Raw genomic sequence first — 20,515 nt, forward strand, 5'->3', positions numbered from 1 at the left:
CGAATTTGGGAAGATGTTTGTCGCACGTATCACATTGTCACACGTCCTTAAAAAAAGATAAAAATGTTATTGAGCAAATGACAAGTAACAGGGTTTTAGCGCAGATTTTCCTCGCTTTGGACTTTAAACCCTGGCGTTGAGAGCTAGTGCAGCGCTTTTTGAATGCAATCCGTACGTGTATTTTAAAACATTATGCAGTTTATTTACTAATTGTTTAAGGCCATTTTGCGATTTCAATCACAGTAACCAGCAACAACCACCTCTTCCTCTTCTCATCAGAGACATGAGATGCAGCACTAAGCAGTCTCGTTGTCGGTGCTTCGTGCTTGTAATGAACTTTGCGTCTTCGACAGTTTTAAATACTTCCACACTGCAGGCGTTTGCTGCATTAGTGCGCGCCTCTATTTGATCTCGTCACGTCATTGTTCGGTACAATTTATTCGGTCTTTTCGCTAATTCGACCGAACACCGAAAGAGGTCTTTTTTGCTGGTATTCGGCCGAACGATTTCGGTTGCCGAACATTCGGTGCCATCCCTAGTTAACAGAGTAACAGAATACAAGTTGAACATTTAAGTGTCTGTAAATGTTCCTTCACTCAAATCATACAGTCTGCAAATCAATGGGAATATACTTTTGAATTTATTTAACAAGTGCAATACCTATAAAATAACAAGGACACTCATGAAATGTAGATTTAATATTATTAAAGAAAAAGAAACGAAGCTGCATCCCTATATTAACCGGCACTAGTACTGTGACCCAGGTCTATGTGGAATTGACAGTTTCACAGAAAAAAAAAAAAATTACAACAGAGATATCATCACAGATGGCCAGTCCATGGAAATACACTTACATACACTAGAGAATTAATTCTCAGCCCTTCAATTCCTTGATATAACAAAGACTGAGCAAACAAAGCCCTGAATAATAATAAATGTTCAAAAGGGGTAAGATTCAACAACAACAACAACAAAAAAAAAACATTAGAAATACAGCAGATCACCGATAGTAGAGCTGTGGACATAACAAATGGCATAACACTCCTCCACATAAAGCTCCTACTCCCTTTCAGAATGTCTTTAATGTTTACATAAGAGTCTCTCAGTTTTCCCTACAACAGTGCAGGTGTTTAGGACAGCACAAGACTCTTGAATAGAACTCAATTTAGCATTAATATTTATCATGCTGGGTCCACAGAGTTCGGACAGACAGTCTTGTTGGTAGTTTCATTAGAGGAAAGTATCCCAATCACCAGTTAAGTAGGTTGCTCCGTCCAAGTGTCATGAAATAAACTTGGCTCACCCCTCCAGAGCGCACAGAGGCGAAGAACACCTAAAGAAACAAAATGACTGCAGATGTTAAGATGACAGCCATGTAATTTACAAACAATAAAGGGTTTACCCCTCCTCAAAAAAATGTCACAGTTTATTCAGCCCTCATTCCAAACCTGTATGCTTTTCTTCTTCACAATAGAGGACAGGAAAAATGTTTCAGTGTGTGCATACAATTAAAGTCAATGGGATCTTTATTTTTAATTGCATAGAAAAAAAACTGAACGAGTGTTTTATCAGCAGGACAAAAATGGTAACACTATTTTATGGTATCTTTGTTCCACACTACATGTACTTAATATAATAACAACAACAACAGTAAATTATGCATAATTACATGCAACTAACCCTAAACCAATCCCTAATCCTAACCCTATAGTAAGTATAGGTTAATTAATGCACTGCACAAAAAGTTAAGGGAACACTTAAATCACACATTGGATCTTGATGAACAAAATATTTAAAACTTTACTTATATACACTGTGTAATTAGTTGAGAATAAAATGATGTGACATTGGTCAATGGAAACCAAAATCATACACCATGGATTCAACAGCACACCAAAAATGAAAGTAAAAAAATAAAATTACAGGCTGACTGAACTTGCATGAATTTTTATCAAAGCAACTCATAATGCGAGTCGCTAGCATGTATGGCTCCCACGTGTCTGTATGCACTCCTGACAACATCTAGGCATGCTCCTAATGATATGGAATGAGCGGATGGTTTTCCTGGGAGATCTCCTGCCAGAACTCGATCGGAGCATCAGTGAGTTTCTGGACAGTCTGTGGTGCTGCTTGGTGGCTTTGGATGCTCCGACACATAACATTCCAGAGATTCTCAATTGGATTCAGATCTGGGGAATGTGAGGGCCAGTAAATGGGATCAGTGCCTTTCTCATCCAGAAACTGGCTACACACTCCGGTCACATGAGGCCAGGCTCAGTGTCTTCTTCATGCACTTTAGACTGCGTAGGGCGACACACCAAACCTCCTTGCAACGGCATGTCATCCTGGAGGAAGCTGGACTACCTGTGCAACCTGACTGGGTTACAGGTACTGCTACAGGTACTATGCTACAAGTACTGACCCTAACAAAACACAAAACTAGATACAAGTCCGTTAGAAAGGATAAGCAGAAAGCAATCGTCTGTGGCCACTACATGCAAAACCATTCCCTTCATGGGCGATGTCTTACTGTTGCCTCTTCAGTGCACCTGTTGTCACTTTGAGTTGCACCAAAGCAGGTGACATTGATTCACAATCACTTAAGCTTCCTATCTGGACAGACTCATATCCCTGAAGTTTAACTGACTTGGTGTTATGGTGGAACTGTTATTATTAAATGGTTAATTTTTTGAGCAGTATTACTTAAGCCCCTTTCATACTGTTGGTCCTGGAAAATTGCCGGAGTGCCTTCTGTGTGAACGCAAACACGTCCTGGGATTAATTCCGGGACCGATCTCGGGTTGGGGATCTAGTAACATTGCCGGGTTCAGTCCCGGAATGAGCTCTGTGTGAGCAAAAGCCAGACCAAAGCCGTAAAGGCTGATGACGCGCATTATCATGCGACTCTTTTACCAGGTGTTTTGAAGGCAGATCAACGTTCACACGACAAAAAATTGGTAAACTGGAATGAAGCAGCGGTCGGGGAGCTCCTCACTATCCGCGCTGAAATCATTCGGCAGTTAAGTGAAATGGTGCGTGGTGCATTATACACGTCACATGAAATGTCACGTGTTTTTACGGGATCTTTACGGGTTGTGTCTTGTGTCTTGATCACGCACTGATTCCGGAAAATCACTGGCACTGTCAATGAACCAAATCAGACCATCCCGGGACAAATCACAGGACACAGTTTCCGTGTATTTTCCAGAATGGCTGTGTGGAAGAGGCTTTAGACTTAAATGTACAGTTACACAAAACCTCTATAGAATATAGAACACCTATTGAATTAATTACATTCATTAAATTATTCAAATCAGGGAATTACACAGATGATCACTTCAGCCAGCAGCACTGTACTGGTTCGATTGATAATGTTTTTTAATGGCCAAAAATTATATCGTTCAAAATGTCTGAATGAAGCATCACAGTTTGGCTAAAAAAATGCTCTGTGGAATTAAAAAGTCTGAGCTACAAATAATCTTTATCAGACAGTTTAAGTGAGCTGTAAACGTTCAATTAAGGCCTATTTTTATCTGTCAGGAAAATAATGTAACACTTGCTTTTTTAATGCGGCATTGGTATAGCAAGAGTATCTGTAGCAGATATTCTGCTCTTTCTGCACTCCATGTAAGACAGTCAGTCATACAGGTTTGGAATAACATGAAAGTAGGTGAAAGTTTCTCTTTTTCACATTTTCCCCCCTTGCCATGGTCACTTTTGGCTTGTTTAGTTGCGGACACTTAATTTCCGGAAATATTGTCGACTTGATTGCACAGATACTATTTGAACTGAACTGAGCTGGACCATGTCATTACAGAATCAATGATGAACTGACTGTAACTGGAAAATTGAGTGTTTACTAACATCCTTTTGCATTGTTGACACTATTTTCCTGTTTAATTCTATAAAGCTGCTTTGACAATCTTAATTATAAATCTTTATTGCTATATAAATAAAGATGACTTGACTAGGGCTGTGACGGTGGCAGATTGTTACCACAGCGGTGGTAATGGAGATATATATATAGAAAGTAGCCTAAATAAGGAAGTTAAATATTAAACATTCGTTGCCAAAACTTTGAAACCACATCAGTCACATGCTGGAAAATATGCGTTTGCCTGACAACAATTAGAACGCAAACATATGCTTTAAGACTACCTTGGCTTTTCTATACAGATTTGAAATTCTTTGACAGAAAAACTCAGAGGTTGACTGACTACGTTTACATGGACATCAGTAATCTAAATATTTACCTTACTCTGAATAAGACAATATTATGATTAAGGTGTTTACATGAGCTGCTTTTAGAATAATCCTTTCATGTTTCCGTTTTACATGTTATAGTACATCGATCGATTACTGTCACACGTCATTAAGTCACCATGCGACGCCATCCGACGTCCCCTCCAGAATTTCACATATAAACATATAGTTTGTCTTCGTGATGATGCCATATACAGTTTTGGGTGTTTAATTTTAATTTTATGAAAGCTTCAAGTGCAGTTAATTATCTGTATGTGCATACAGACGACGGCAGTGTTGAAGCTCTTTTATTTGCCGTCAAACGGTTGACCACTGCCATGTGTGTGTCCTGTCACAAAATGTGGCGAAAAGTCCTAAACAAAGGTAATAGTTTGATTAAGGTGTTTACATGTCTGTACTGCACTTCAATAATGGGACTAAAATAGGAATACTCCACATGTCTTAATTCGATTTGTGTTTACTTTGAATATGACTAGCTGGATTAAGGTAATCAAAAATCTCTGTTTACATGGTAGATTTTTAATCAGAGTATTGTCTTAATCGTATTAAAATCTGAGTATTGATGTCCATGTAAACGTAGTTATTGTCCGTATTAAGGGAGCACCTCATTGGTGTTACGATGTTTCCAGCCGCACTGAACATACGTTCAGATGGTTTGCTTGTTGCACAAAAGCATTCTTAGCAACTGTGGCCAAGAGAGGGTATCTTGCCTCACTGTTCCGCCACCAAGCAAGTGGGTCATCGCTGGCATCAATTGCCTCCTCTTGCAAATAGCGTCTGGAGATGTTTCTTGAGATTGGAAGTGTTCTCCCTTTTAACACTTAATGCTCCGCACCGCAACAGCTAAAGTCTGTCTACACTGGATGCGACAAAAGTACTGTTAAAAACCATTTGAACTTTGTGTCAGTTCATCACAAATAGAATGAGGCATCAGTTTACTGTTGGGGATTTGTCATGCCAGGCCACATCCAGTGTAGACAGCATCACTGATTATAATGGGTTCTATAGTATTTTGTCATGCCGCGCCTCTCACGTGTGGTGTAGACACGGTGTAAAGGAAATGGCATGTATGGTGTTTAAGGTAATTTGTGAATTAAGAGTCTTATAGTCTAAAAACTATTTAAAGATAAATTATATATGTTATAAATAGCTAATTCTATTGCAACTGTTACTATTATTGCACTTGTATACAAAACTTTGTATTTTATACTTGTTATAGAGTGTGTGACATCATGTGCACTGCCGTCGGTGGTAATCGACCACCGTGGTGACGTGGTTGTCATGACGACCGTCACAGCCCTACTTAACTTTTTTTTTTTTTTTGGTACCCATAAAGGTATGCCATCATTTTTTTTCAAAATTTTGTGTGGATGTCTGACCTTGTCATTTCTTTCACAGAGAAACTTCAACTGTTGTGCCCTCTTGTGCATGAACACACCATCCAGATGACCAGTCTCAACAGAACGGATCTCAATAGCTTTCTCCCCCCAGCCCATGATCTGGTTCGATCTGATGTAAGCTACAAAAAGATGCAAAAGAGTTCATAATTACAATTAAAGTTCAATTAACTGATATATTCCTGACATAAATCAAAATCAGAAAAAGGAATTATACACACACACAGCAGATGTTTGTTTCGCTATCTTAGTGAGGACATTGCATAGACTTTCATTGATTTTCTATCAGGTTAATGATATTTTCTTTCACCTAACCCAACACCTACCCCTAAACTCAGCAACAAAGAAACGTGAAGAACATTTGATTTAAATAAAAACAACTTTTGGCTGATTTTTAAGCCCTTTAACTAGAGAGGACCAGTAAAATGTGCTCACTAGTTCAAAATATAAGTGAGGACATTTGGTCCTCACAAGTATAGTTAAAATAAGTACACACGTATATTGTGGTGACCTGTCGTCAACCTGGGAAGTATTAAAATTAAACAATCTACTTGTTCCTGATGTTGGCATCCTTCTGAAGGCTGTACTGAGAAGCAAACAAGCTATTTAAACTGGATGTGTCAAAGCCACATTACTAAATATGTTACTCTCCCATTTGTCCTGTTGTCAGCCGAGTCAAGCATACGGATTATGACAGAAACTGTGAACAGAACAGGTATCTGTATGCTGTCACAACTCACTGATTCAATGTTTCAGATGGAGTAAGTCTCCAGTTAACTAGCCAAGTAATGAGCCTAAAAGTGGGAGAAATATGATTTTGAGCATGAAGAGGATTTGACTGATGGTGTGCAAAGTTTCTATTTGATATTTCATTAGCTGTACTCAAGCAAATTATTTATGTACTTCATCCACCACTGGACTCTTGTTTTCCACTAGGAAACAAGAAAAGAGCATGTTTTCTGCAATCTGAAGAGGAACAAATGTTCAACGTACCCACAGAGGTGGGCATCTCACCCCACTGCAGCACCACGTCTTTGGTGATCCTTCCATAAGTGTTTACATACACACCTTCATCCTCATAGCACACTAACAGCTCAATGCCTTCTGTGTTTGGGAGGATGATGATGGCATGGGTCTGGATACTTGTTTGAATCTGAGGAGAAAAAAAAGCAAAGTATTTTGATTAAAGTGATTATAGAAAGCATGACTGGTCCTTCAAATAATTTAAAACCGTAAAGATCACGATGATAAAAGCTGGAATATAAAAAGAGCATCTGACAATACTTAATTCAGTAGTCAAAGTCCTAAAAAAGCTTACATGTGTGGGAAGGTAGATGTCATAAACTGCCCCTGAATCCACATCTACAGCATGAAAACCAGAGCAGGAGCCATAGATGACCTTTAATCTTTGACCCTCTTCCACAGTGAGATCAACTAAGAGAGGCTTGTGGACCAGGTCTCCAAACGACTACAAAACAAGATGGCAATGTCAGTTAAGAGATACAACCACCACTCCGATTTTTAAAAACTTTACATTTTGTATTACTACAACCTGCAATTCAATGTCAAGTCACCTTTATTTCTATAGCGATATATACAATACAGATTGTTTGTTGAAAGCAGCTTCACAGAAATATACAGTGTTAGGTTTGCAAAATTAGTTATATTATCTTTATTGATTACAACAGCCTTGTGATTCCACAGCGAAAGATTCTGTATTTTCTACACATTTTGTAATGGTTTCTTGCTAGCTATTCTGAAAAAAAAAAAAAACAAAGAAAAGAAAAGTATTTTAGGCACACACAGACATCAAGAATCAGCGTATGAATCTCAACAACTGTGACAAACAGCATATTCAGATAAACAGATCAACTCTGAACATCACAAAACAATGGGAGCCAAGGATGAGTTTTATTGGCTACAACAGGCTTTTTTTTGATGGTCACCATTGTTGTGATTCTCACGCTGATTCTTGATGTTTTGTGTGTCTGAATTAAAGATTTTTTTAAATATTTAAATATTGAAGCAAGTTTCAAAAACATCTGTCCGATTATGCCAGAGCTTATATTTTTCACCTTGTTGACGTAATCAATCAAGAAAACCTCACAACATGATGATTAGCTCAAAACATAATCAACACCACATGATCACTTTTCCTCTGGTTTGTCTGGCTGTTATAAGTCAGTTACCACAGCCAAACAAAATGTAATGTTAAAACTGTATGAGTCAAGATCCCAACTAATGCAAACACTGACCACTAAAATGGTGACATACAAATTTTCTCCTTTGGTGATTCTGCTTGTTAACATCAGGTGTCTTCAATAATGGTCAATCATCACTCAATTAATCACCTAATTATCGCATTAACTTTAACACTGCTTAAGTGTTACTTTTAAAACTGCTTCAGTGTTTATATGAGTCCAGTGAGTCCACACTCAGAGTGTTAAATTAAACACTGGGGATTTTGGGATAATCATTTTTATTCTTAACCGTTTTAATTCATTTTAAATCATTCTAATTTTTTTTATTTCCTTGTTTTATTGTTTTGATTTTATTTTTTATCATTATTTTAAATCCTTTTTTATGTAAAGCACTTTGAATTACCAATGTGTATGAAATGTGCTATATAAATAAACTTTGCCTTTGGCTTTCTGAAAGAGCTTCTTGGCACTCTGTAAGGCTAATGTTGCTAAAGCTACCATTGTTTCTGCCTGTTTTCACTGATGCTGCTTTCTTGTCCTACCAGAATAATTGTAAATAGGAATGTGGTAGATAAAATATTGCATATGAAAGCAATGTGAAGTTGACCGCTTGAGAGTTTCTGACATTTTCAGTGTGTGAGATTGTTTGTTGTTGCCAGTGTCCTGGCATTTTATCCTACCCGTCAGATTGTCCTACCAGGTCTTACTGCACATGCGCACATCAATATTACGTAATATTTCTCACGCTGAACAACAATAATTACTGTATTTGCATAGGGTTGGGGTAGGTGTAGACGTTAATCAAACAAATAAGCAGAAATTCAGTGTTGTTAATTTATTGTTGGTTTCCGGGCCATAGCTGTGTCCCTTCTAGCCACACAACCTTGAACAACACATAATTACTGTATTTACATTACTTTAAGGGTACATTTAGGGTTGATGTAGGTGTAGATGTTAATAAACCATAATTTGACAGGTAGTATTTTTCATTGTCGAATTGAACTATCTACTGTTTTAAAGGTAGCAAAATCTGACAGGGTAGCACAAATCGACAGAACACCAGTATGACAGAGCATGAGCTCTTGAAGCTCTGCCTTCTTCTGAAAAGAGCACCAGCTCATTTGCATTTGAAGGGACAAACACAAAAATGGCACGTTTTGGCTCATACCCTAAAAGTGGCAACTGCAAAAAGCTATCAAAAAATGATCTGTGGGGTATTTTGAGCTAAAACACATACACACTCTGGGGACATCAGAGACTTATTTTACATCTTGTAAAAAGGGGCATAATAGGTCACCCTTAAGGTTTTCCTCATCCGATAAGTGTCAGTGAAGTATTACGGAACATTAATTATTTTTCAGACCCCAAATAACTAAGCCAAAGAAACCCAAACTCCATTAGGTGACAGAAATGGAGAAAAAAAAAACCAGGCTCAGTGGGGGACCAGGACTCTTCTGGTCTAAATCAAGTCAAGTCAAGTCTGCTTTATTGTATTATATATTTATCAACAAACATTATGAATTATAGTGCTGCAATTACAAGATCTGTGGACTGAAATTATTCCAAAATTTTGTATCCAGCTCCTTCAGCCTAAAGATAAGTATACATCAAATCTGAATTAGGTGGAAAAATGGTGTGACTTGAATATGTCGGGTATTGCACTCACCTTAAAGGCCATAAACTTGTGGTACGGCTTTGGTGCCCAAGCATACACTTCCACTACATTTTTCAAGGCAATAACCAAGAACTTGATTCTTTCGTATTTAACTAGAATGTGACAGAAAAATAAATTTTATGATCATATCCTACAGATTCCAGTTGTACTAACCATGTCTGACAGATGGAAACTTACTTACCGACTTTGTAGTGCACACATCCCTCCAGCTCCCCAACTGTAGTCCAACCCTGTTTCTTTTCCACCTCAGGGTCATTATGCAGAATCTTGTTCCTCAGCCATGAGAGATAATAAACTCGCAGTTTGTTCTTCTTTCCTGTACAAGGGTTACGATTATAAACAACATTTCAAATATTCACTAAAGGAATGAACAAGTATTTAAACATGCTCTGACAAGTCTGTCATATATTTTCCAACCTGATATTGTCACTAGAATATTAAGGCCTTCAAGAACATCCATTTGTTGAAAACGGCGTCTGTTAATAAGTGGATAAACTTTCCCCTGCCCACTGCGATCAAGAAGCATGAGGCCACTTTCAGTTCCTACCAACAGATTTACTCCTACACAGGGAAATACAGGAAAGAGAGAATGATAAAAAAAATACACAATAAGCTGTTTATTTTCTGTATCCACATGTCCTATGTCCAGTGGGCTATAACGGTGTACTACATACCCCAAAGTGCAGCACAGAGAATCTCAGAATTGAATCTCTTTTTATATTTGCGGATTTCAGGTGTGTCACTCTGTGGGCGAGTGTTTACTGGGTTCACATTCACCACAGAGCCCTTACGGGATGGGTCCTGCAGACGTCCATCATTATTAAAGCCTGTTGAGATAACATACTCATACAATCAGCTTGTGATTTAAGTGCATTTAGCTAAAATATATTCATTAATAATTTAAACATTTCACATGTTTAAATGTTTTAAAAATTTACATGTACTTCAAGAAAGAAAACAAAAAAACGTATTGATTTTTTATTAAAACACTGCCTCTAAATGATAAATACATGATTAGTGTTAGGCGATATGACCAGGTAGTTTTATATATCACAATATAATGATTTATGTTATTTTATCTTTGTTATTAAAAAATAAGAATAAAGATACAAATGAAAAACAGTGCTTTGTGTTTTTCAGGTAGAGTAAGTCAATTTAATAGTAGCATTCAAGTAAAATAATAGATAAATTGAATAATCTATAGTGGTCCTCACAGGGCAGTATACTGGATTTTGGTCACATACTTCATTTAACAGCAAACTGTGCCTCTCTTTTCTCAATTCCGCTCCACGTGAGACTCAGGAGTAGTGATGTCTGATTTTATATATTTGCATACTCATTATAGCAGAATGTCTATCGATAGACACTTTATATTGTCACCACAACATATATTGTCTCATAAGTCTTAGGCCTTGAAGAAATACTTGCCCATGACTTCAGAATGACTTACCCGTGTTGTTGAGGGAACTGCCACTGGAAGCAGAAATCTGTAGAAGACGTTGGTCAATAAATGGGGTAAAAGAGGAAGAAGACTTGTGTTTTTGCAGTGTGTTGCTGGAAGATTGTGTCTGGAATGAATAGTACAAAAAAATGAGACAAGAAACAGGGTTGAACAATTTAAGGTGACGCATTTAAGTTTCTCATTTAACATGTTGAAACTGGCTACTCATGAAATAAGCTAAAATATAGTCTCTAAATTATTTACTTTAGAGTAAATCCCTCATATCTAAACTTAACATGAAATAAAATGTAACTGATGCAAGTTATGTCAATTCAACACTATTTTGTGATGTTGCTTCAACTTTGCTTTTCAAACTGGACAAATGAAATGGCTAAGAAAAAGGCAAAAATATCCAGTTTCCCCTTAATAACAGACACTATGGCTACTAACATTGTTTTCAGTGATGTGCAACTTGCATATATCTGTTAATAGTGCTGGGCGGTATTTATAAAATTTATATCATGGTATTTTTCAAAATTATACCCGTTTCACGGTATATGACGGGGAGGGGGTGGTTTATGCATGACTGGGTATTAACCACATGTTCTACTTACTGAGAGAAGAAATGCTGCAGTACTTAGAATGCCATATTTTACTGTCATTATGAGTGAATATTGTAGAAAAATTCCACACTAAATATTGTGACATCGTCTGGTAAAATCAACATGCATCTACAGTAAAGGCGGCTATGTGGTGGTTTTGGCTATATTACTTTTTTGTCTCATGCAGCGCACTACCTGCGTCTGAGTAACAAACTACACAAAAACAAAAAAAAGTGGATAATTTTAATACAAACTATGCTCATATGCGACAGGTGCTTGGAAACGCTGTTTTGTACTCATTTACTGACAATCTGCTACGGTACGACCAGCTGAAAGCGATGCTTCTCTGCCACTCGCTGCACGAACAGATACCGAGCGAGGCGACACTGTGCCGGGAGAGTCAGACCTCACCCTCGTGAGGCACTACTGGCAACATCTTCCAACTAATCCATAGCTAAGGTTTATCCAGAAAAGTCGCTAGGTTTGTAAGTATGTATTTTCTATGGAAAAAAAGCAGATAAAATGGTCTGAAAGTTGCTAAATATAGTGCTGAAGTCACGCTCGTGTGTGTGAGACGCGGGAGCTGATGGCAGGGGGCGGTGGATATTTGTGGCTGAGTTCACATTCTAGTAGTACACATTCTAGAGCAGGGGTTCCCAAATTCGTCCCTGGAACCTCTCCAACACCGCACATTTTGCATTTGATTGATTTGATTTGATTTGATTGATTGATAGATAAAGGAGACATGCCAAATGTCCAGTGTTGGGGAGGCTCCAGGAATGTTTTTGGGAACCCCTGTTCTACAGCTTCAGTTTCGGAACTTTCACACTTAGTAACACATACAGCTGTGCCCTCCCCACAGTGCTACAGTGAAAAAAAACCCTCTCAAACTGTCGCATTCTGAACGTTGTTTAAACGACATACACCGACAACAACAACCCATCGTATTGCGATATTTTAAAAATTCATATAAGAAAAAAATAAATACCGGTACACGGTATGAACTGGTATACCGCCCAGCACTATCGGTTAACATATCAAAAATGTGTTTTAGGGTTTCACGCTGCTTAACGATCCACTGCAGGGCCTCATCTGTGTGTTCTAGAATCTGGGACTCTCTTAGTATCCCACAGCCAAGGGCGCAGAATTTAGTAGAGATAATAGGGACACGTCCCTACCAATATCCAGCAACTACTAAATTGTCCCTAGTAATAATTTTGATCGAACAATTAAATATATGTATAGCCTATGTAACCACTGTTGTTGTAATTTAACACCTTAATAAATATGTACCTATGTACAGACAAGCAGAAGATCCCAGAATATGAACTCGGCACCCAGCACTCTAAGGCTCTAAAAATTTTAATTATTGTCTGTTGAACATGCTAACATAAAAAAAAACAAAAAAAAACACTCTTTGTGAATTATGAGTATATTGGCTACCATGGGGGGTTGGTGTTGACATGTCACCACCAATGTCAAAATCAAACCTACGCCCTTGCCCACAGAGCTTGAAATTCATCTGCTCATCTTTACCACAATATAAGTAACTTTCAACCATACCAAGGAACAACATTGAACTGCCTGAAATCAGTATGTATATTTCTAAATATCAACATACTGTATTCGCTTAAATTACTAAATTAAATTTGGAAAATGTTAAATGCACATCAGACTCTTTGGCAACCAACTACTGTTCCACTTAAGACAACTGATCTTCTCTACATTCCCAGAATCCCTCTGATTACTAAATGAGACTTGCATCCTGAAATAAGCTAAAAAATAAATGCTAGAAACATACACAGATGAAAGGTCTGTTGTGTACTGCACCATCTACTGTATGAAAAGCTGTTCTTTCAGTCTGACAGATATTCATTTTGCTCTTGCTTTGAATAGACCCATCGCTTGTGATTTCAAAGCACACATTTTCTTCCCCCAGACCATCAGGCTCCTAAACTCTAACTCTGTGTCATAACATCTCACGACTCCATGTAAATATCACTACATCAATAAGTTATTCATAATTTTTTCTACCTCGTATTGCTGCTATGTAAATACCCTGTACAACTTTTTTGCACATTCCTTCTTATACTACTATTTAAGTCAACAACATACTGACCTGCACATTTATATTTATATTTTTTTATCTTATTTTTTCTACTTTTCTTTTTCTTAATATTTATGTATATTTGGGTTTTTGTATTCTATATAATTGCACTGTCCTTGGAGCGGACCTAACTTACATTTCACTGCTGGTTATACTCTGTATAATTGTGTATGTGACGAATAAAAATCTTGAATCTTGAAACTTCTTGCGTTTGGTGGGAAAAGGACTTCACGCGCTACCAATACCTCAAAAAATAATGGTTTTGTTTGAAGCAGTCAGAATAGTAGAGCCCACATGAAGACAGCAGCAGAATTCAGTGCCAAGGGCAGGGGACATACCTCACTGACTATCAGCATGTCCATGGGAATCTGGGGGGACATGGATGGGCTGGCATGACTGGATGAGGGGGAGGATGAAGGGGAGTGATGACTCTGTTGGATGAGATCAGGCAGCAGGTGAATGCGGCCTGCATAGCAGTTTCTCTCCTGGTGGCTTTGACTGTGTGAAGGGCTCAAACCTGGACCCAGACTGGGCCCGGGAATGGGACGCAACTGCTTTCTCTCAGATATGTTCTGGAACCAAGAACAGGGACAGTTCAGTCTGAACTCAGCTAAAAAGAGAATGAGGGTCTGAGGGAAGGAATGCTGTATTCTGCAGAAGCCATCGGCTTAAACATTGTATTTGAATCGTTTGTGTCTTATTCTTGCTCTGCTCTAAATAGTACCTTTTTTTTTGACAAAACATAACCCAAAATAAAAAATCAGCACAGAAATGATGGGAAAAATATAGAACACATGAAGACAAACCATGTGATATGATACACGACATGATATAATGAAACTTGTTGATATAATGAGTTGAATTGAGAAAAATTATTGTTACAGTACCTGTCTAATGATTAAAGTTACATCATTGCTAGGTGTGGTGGCTGGATCACTCTCCGATTCATCATGAACAAGCATGGTTTTCACTGACTCTGTTTCACCATTACTCAGCTTTGATGAGCTGGAGAGGAAAAACAATTTATCCTAAACAATTGTGGTTTCCTGTATGGTTTCCAGAGTAGTGTTTTAATTAATGGGACTGTGTCACATACCATGTCCTTGAGTCCTCTGCTCCTGAAGTAGATTCATCACCCTGCTCCTGCTCCACCACATCATCATCTACATCTGAATCTTCACTCGATGAGGAGTAATCTGTCACCTTATGATGAGGTCGCACATCTTCCACTGCACGTAGCTCCTTGGCTAGAGCAGTGAGATCCTGGAGGTGTGGGAAAAGTTTACATGTAAGAGTCTTTGTCAACAGCACTCTTAAACTGATCCCTCTTTTTCTTTCTCACTGAAAAGTTGGATTTATTGCAGGGTCATTCCGTGTCAAATCAATCAAATTTCAGAAGCTTCCTTACTTTGCTAATATTGTTTTCTGAAGAAAGATAAACATGTATAATGATGAAATCCAAAATATTAAATGAATATCTACCGAGTAATCCACCATTTTGTAGAGGGGGGTCAAAATGGCGATTCAGAGCCAAAGTACAGGGGGTTAAAATTAACTTCAGAAAGATGGCAGCAGAATAATGTTACTTTTACACAGAGATTTGTAGTTCTATTAGTAAAATCTGTTGACTTTAGCAATCTGTTACATTATGTGCCAGTGATGACCATTCAAAAATGGGGAAGCGGCACTTTTCAAGTTTTCACTCCAAAGTTTCATGCCTGCAACTCAAGGAGTATTAAAGATATTGCCATATGATTTTAGATTCTAGTTCCATAGGTGCCATAGAATGCATCGATACAATATTTTAATTGTTCTCTGATATCTACATAGAAGGTATGTGGCTTAGGTAAGGGCAAAAATTCTCCAGAAAGGGTTTAACATGTTCATTTACAACCCCAGGATTTTCAGGATTTCTCCCTAGAATGAAATAGTCTGTTATTACCTTATTTGGAAGGGTCATGAATAATGTTGAGGTCTGCTCTGACTGGTAGTTTCACAGTGCACTCATTTCAGTAGCTCACACAGCAGGAAGGAAACAGGGAGCTGCTATTAATATGCTGGGCATTGAAACTGCTTTCGAATGCATAATCGCTTTTTAGTTTCACTTTCACTTTCGAGATTTGCGATCGCATGTACTCTGTTTACACTATGGAGCGGCAGTATTTATCACACATTTTACAAGATCAGATGCTTGTCAGTGGTGCTCAGGATCTGTAAATCATTTGCCATCATCCTCAGTCAGCTCTCCTCACTCTGTTTATGTGGTAAGTGAAATCTTATGTACTGTAATGTAACAGGCTACCGCTAGCGAGGAGCTAACCATTTCTCTTTAGTGGCGTTATTTGCTTTCTGTGCCTTTCTGAATACAAACACTAACCCAACCCTGCACATCATATTCCCTGCACAGCCTGGAACATAACATTTAAATTTCCATGATCTGCCATTTTCGCTTGTTTCTTCACAATACCTGCAGAACTTCTGATGGTTCGGCTGGCAGCTGGCCTAGAACATGGGCGGGTATTAGGGCTGTGTATTAGGACTGCCAGCCTTGAGTGGCGGTCTTACTAACCAATAGAGTGAGCGCACCTCCGTTCTCCCCGATCAGCACTGCTCTAGCCAACTGCGTAAACGCCCACCATTTAAAAAGGGTCAGATCGAAAGTTAGACAAATTAAAACTAAAGAAAAACGTATGTAACTTTAGCTTCGAAATGACAGACAACGAACAAAAAAGGTAATTTGCAAGAGCTGCGTCACAACGCATTTCAAGAGCTCCCTTATCGGTTCTGCTTTCAGTACTGGAGAATAAAATATACATTTTTAGATGTTTTTATTAGTAGGCTACATGAACGTTATCTTACACATTTTATCTCCCCAACAGATTAATTTGAAATAAGTTTATGTTCGCTAAATCAGAAGACCGCACACAGCCCGTGTCTCTGAATGCTTCTCATACTCGCTCCTCTCTGCCCCACGCTAGGCGTCTCCCACGTCTCACGGACGAGCCGTTTACACGTAGCCTGTCTTGTAATGCGGTTTTACACTCGCGATCTCGCGCCCGGTTCTGCTCCACAAGCCTCTCACGAGAGCATCTGACAATATGGACGAGGCCTGAAGCACGCAAGCAACCTGTGTCCACTCGCGCCTGGCTCCGCGTTTAAAACGAATATAAATTAACTGCTTGCCAATTTCACTTGGATGAAATGAAACATTCAGCACATTTCCCACTTGTTCTTAAAATCCCAAATACTTAAAAATTAATAAATCAGCCCGTGTAACACGTAATACTTTAATAATTGACTAAAGAAATACAGTTCTTTATTTATAAAAAAATAAATTTTCTGTGAAATTCAGTAATTCTGTAAAAGTAGTAATACCATTATAATCTTCCCTGCAGAAAAAACAAACAAACAAAAAACTAAAAAAAACTGTAGAACCCCCCCAAAACAAAATAGAAAATGTAATGGATTTAAGGGTTATAATGGGAATTGTATTGGTTTTAATGTAAACTATAATGGTGTCTACTGGCATTTGATGCATTCTATTGCTGGGATGTAATCTAGCAGGTGACAACCAATAGAACAACAGTAATTCCTATTGGAATAATGCCCAAAACAAAAAGGAATTTTGTAATGGTTTTTCAGCAGGTTTTTCAGCAGGGTAACGATACTCATACTGTGCTGCACACTATTGACAATATTGAGCTGAAGCTTGACTTTGCAAATTAAAAAAAAAAAAAAAAAAAAAAAAAAAAATCACAAATCAAATTGCAATCGCAATGTCAAAAAAAATAAATAGCAATTTGATATTCTTCCCCAAATCGCACAGCCCTAGCGGGTATATGCAAATATTGGGGGCGTAACTATTTGTGATCCCGACTGTAACATCACAGTCGGTGTTATGTTCTGATTCGCCTACTTTTTCAGTGGTCTTTTGCATTCACGGGATTTACATAAGGTGGAAACAATGGTGTTTGAGGCTCACGGTTTGTCATTTCCATTTACAGAACTCTTTAGAAGTAGATACTACTTCGATCTATAACTGCTTCACATTTTATAACAATGAAAAAGAATTTCCAATAATTAATCCAACCGAGGTCAATTTTGGTTTACTGATATGAATGCAATGTGTGGCAAAAGCAACCACACTTCTCTATGAGGCGTGGGATTTTATTAAAACATGTTACATTACTGCATGCTTAAACTCTTGGTAGCTTCAGAAGCTGTTAAACTGAACAAAATCCCTTCTTCCAAATATCCCTGAAACTGATTCAAATATAGAATCTTATGAATAGACTACAGAGAGCAAGGTAATGTGCCTCAACATGACCATTTCAGTGAACTTTTAACACTCAAACGTGTGTTCTGTGTATTGTTTTGATAGAGGGAAACAAGATACAATTCTAATTTCAACATTATTTATTCTTAGTTCAAACATTGTTTTTTAAATTAAATAAGTATCAGCTGTCTACAAAGTGACTAACATTAGGTTTTCAACCACTGAAAATGGGTACAATTCAACAATCTGAATATAGAGCCTCATCATCATTCAGTCCTAGAGATCCCCATATCTCTAGGACTGAATGATGTAGGGCCTTGAAAATTAAGATTCCAAAATAAAAGTTCATTAAGAACTAAAATCATATTGGTTATAGGCACGCAAACTTTGGAAAAAAGAATATTTATGTCACTCAGACAGGTATTTTCAATGCAGTTGTCTTGACAAAATGAGATACATCTCCATTTTCAACATTGACCCACATTGGGTTTAAATGTGTACAATTTAACGATTTACTCCTGGAGCCATATTGATATTCCAAACCGAACCATGTAGGGCCTTAAAAATAAAGATGGAAAAGGAAAGTTTGTTGAGACCCAATATCTAAAAGGGCATTAAGATATCTTTAATACTTCTACCCCTGGTTTCACAGACAAGGCTTAAGCCTAGTCCCAGACTAAAGTGTAAATCTGAGCTGTTTTAACTGAAAGAAACTTGCACCGTCTGATCTTAAAATATATCAGTGCCTTTGTTTTTCTCGAGATGCACACCAGTAATGTTTTTTTCTAAGGCATGTTAAAAAAAATTACTTAAATTTCCTAATTGAACAAAGCCTATTCCTGACTTAGTCTAAACCCTGTCCGTGAAACCGGGCCCTTGAGTTACAGACATGCGATCTTTGGAGTAAAAACTTGAAAAATGCTGTTTCCCCATTTTTGAATGGTCATCATAAGCACATATTGTAACAAAGATTGCTAAAGTCAACAGATTTTACTAATAGATCTACCAATCTCTGTGTAAAAATAACATTATGATGCTGCCATCTTTCTGAAGTCATTTTTACCCCCTTGTAATTTGGCATTGAATATCAGATGAACACTGCCATTTTAACCTCCAAGTAATCAAAATAATGGATTATTCTGTAAATATTCATCCATGACATTTAGTATTTTGGCTTTCATCACTATACATGTCTATCTTTCTTCAGAAACAATATTAGCAAAATCAAAAATTTGAGCCAGGGACCTCTGGTTGAGTTGCCACGAAATGACCCAATAATAATTTGTAGATTCCTCAGCCAGTCAATAACATAATACAATACAAGGTAGTGGCAATTCAGGAATGTTGATAGGGCCTAAAGATGCATCAGTATGGAAGTTCTAAGAGGCCATGCATTATTATTTTTTTTCTTGTGATTACAAATAATAATTGAGAATTATTTTTCTCATGATCTCAACATAATTTGTTCTCTAAATTACACAACTGCAGAGGACTTCCTTCATGATTGCTATAATTTGTGCAGTTCAGTGCAGTCAGTTCATTACTGACATTACTAAATGTTAAACGCTTGAATAAATATAATTTTGCTTGAAAGTGTATCTGTTATCCTTACGTTATTACTGCTGCACGTCTCACAGTTTCACATATCCAGTGACATTTGTAATCTGTGTTCTCATTTTTAATCTATATTGATAATAAATATATATTGATCAGACATGTGTATCATTTAGTTTAGTGATTTTATAGCTTACAGTGTTGTAGCCTAATCTTTTGTATTTTCTATATTTCTTTGTAGGAAACCACACACAATCAAACATAAACACTCTTCTCAAACAGCATCCCAAGCTTGTATTGCACATGATATCACAGCCTATCCTACATGACTAATAAAAATCACCAACAAATTATTATAATATTATATATACTTATTGCAAACGCATGAGGAAAATAAAGTGAGTTGAATCCAAGCAGCTTAAGATTTTTAGAATAGGATAGTTCTTCTCTGTATTCTTCTGCCTGCGCTTGTGGTGTTGAATGCTTTTGAAACCTTTTAAACATGTTATATACACAAATAAAATGTTTAGCGTAGCTTAACTCTGGAAAAATAAGCAGTATTTGAGTAGCCTATATTTATTTTAGACGTTATTCGAAGCAACATTTGCTAAAATATCCATAAGAAACCGTATAAAAGCACATGGTTATCTGTCGGTCAGATGCGCCTCCAAGGGGACATTCTTAACGCTTAACATTGCTCAGTGCATTAAGATACGTTAGATAATATACACGGAGTCGGGACAAAGATGAAAGGTGTAAATAAGAGAGTGATTAATCCAGCGATCTTAAAAAATAGAAAATGGAAGATATTCCAAAACCTTAATCAATCTAGAATAGTTTGGGATCCTAAAGCTAAAATGAAGGGTCTCTTAGGTGGTCATCTAAACATAAGAAGTATTAAATCGAAAAGTGATCAAGTTCATCATCTCTTACTAAACTCAAATTTTGATTTCCTTTGTTTATGAGCTTGGCTTCACAAAAATGTTTCTACTGCAGTAA

The 20,515-nt window shown here is 37.4% G+C and overlaps 1 protein-coding gene across 3 annotated transcripts in view; it reads right to left on the reverse strand.

The window, feature by feature from the left end:
* Positions 1-618: 618 nt before the first annotated feature.
* Positions 619-20,515, reverse strand: part of LOC306872818 (mitogen-activated protein kinase kinase kinase kinase 4-like) — an 88,004-nt gene continuing 68,107 nt past the window's right edge. The window contains exons 20-31 of one of the 3 annotated variants that reach the window (XM_079421675.1): positions 14,783-14,949; positions 14,574-14,691; positions 14,025-14,258; positions 10,987-11,104; positions 10,211-10,363; positions 9,954-10,097; positions 9,718-9,852; positions 9,528-9,628; positions 6,979-7,128; positions 6,654-6,813; positions 5,643-5,782; positions 619-1,333 (exon numbers count right to left, since the gene is read on the reverse strand). In XM_079421675.1, the coding sequence (XP_079277801.1) occupies positions 1,250-1,333; positions 5,643-5,782; positions 6,654-6,813; positions 6,979-7,128; positions 9,528-9,628; positions 9,718-9,852; positions 9,954-10,097; positions 10,211-10,363; positions 10,987-11,104; positions 14,025-14,258; positions 14,574-14,691; positions 14,783-14,949 (1,704 nt within the window). In that variant the 3' untranslated portion in view covers positions 619-1,249. The remainder of the gene's footprint in view (positions 1,334-5,642; positions 5,783-6,653; positions 6,814-6,978; positions 7,129-9,527; positions 9,629-9,717; positions 9,853-9,953; positions 10,098-10,210; positions 10,364-10,986; positions 11,105-14,024; positions 14,259-14,573; positions 14,692-14,782; positions 14,950-20,515) is intronic. The other 2 variants (XM_079421674.1, XM_079421676.1) reach the window with 2 other exon arrangements.

Source organism: Barbus barbus (assembly GCF_936440315.1).
Source record: "Barbus barbus genome assembly, chromosome: 7".
NCBI lineage: Eukaryota > Metazoa > Chordata > Actinopteri > Cypriniformes > Cyprinidae > Barbus > Barbus barbus.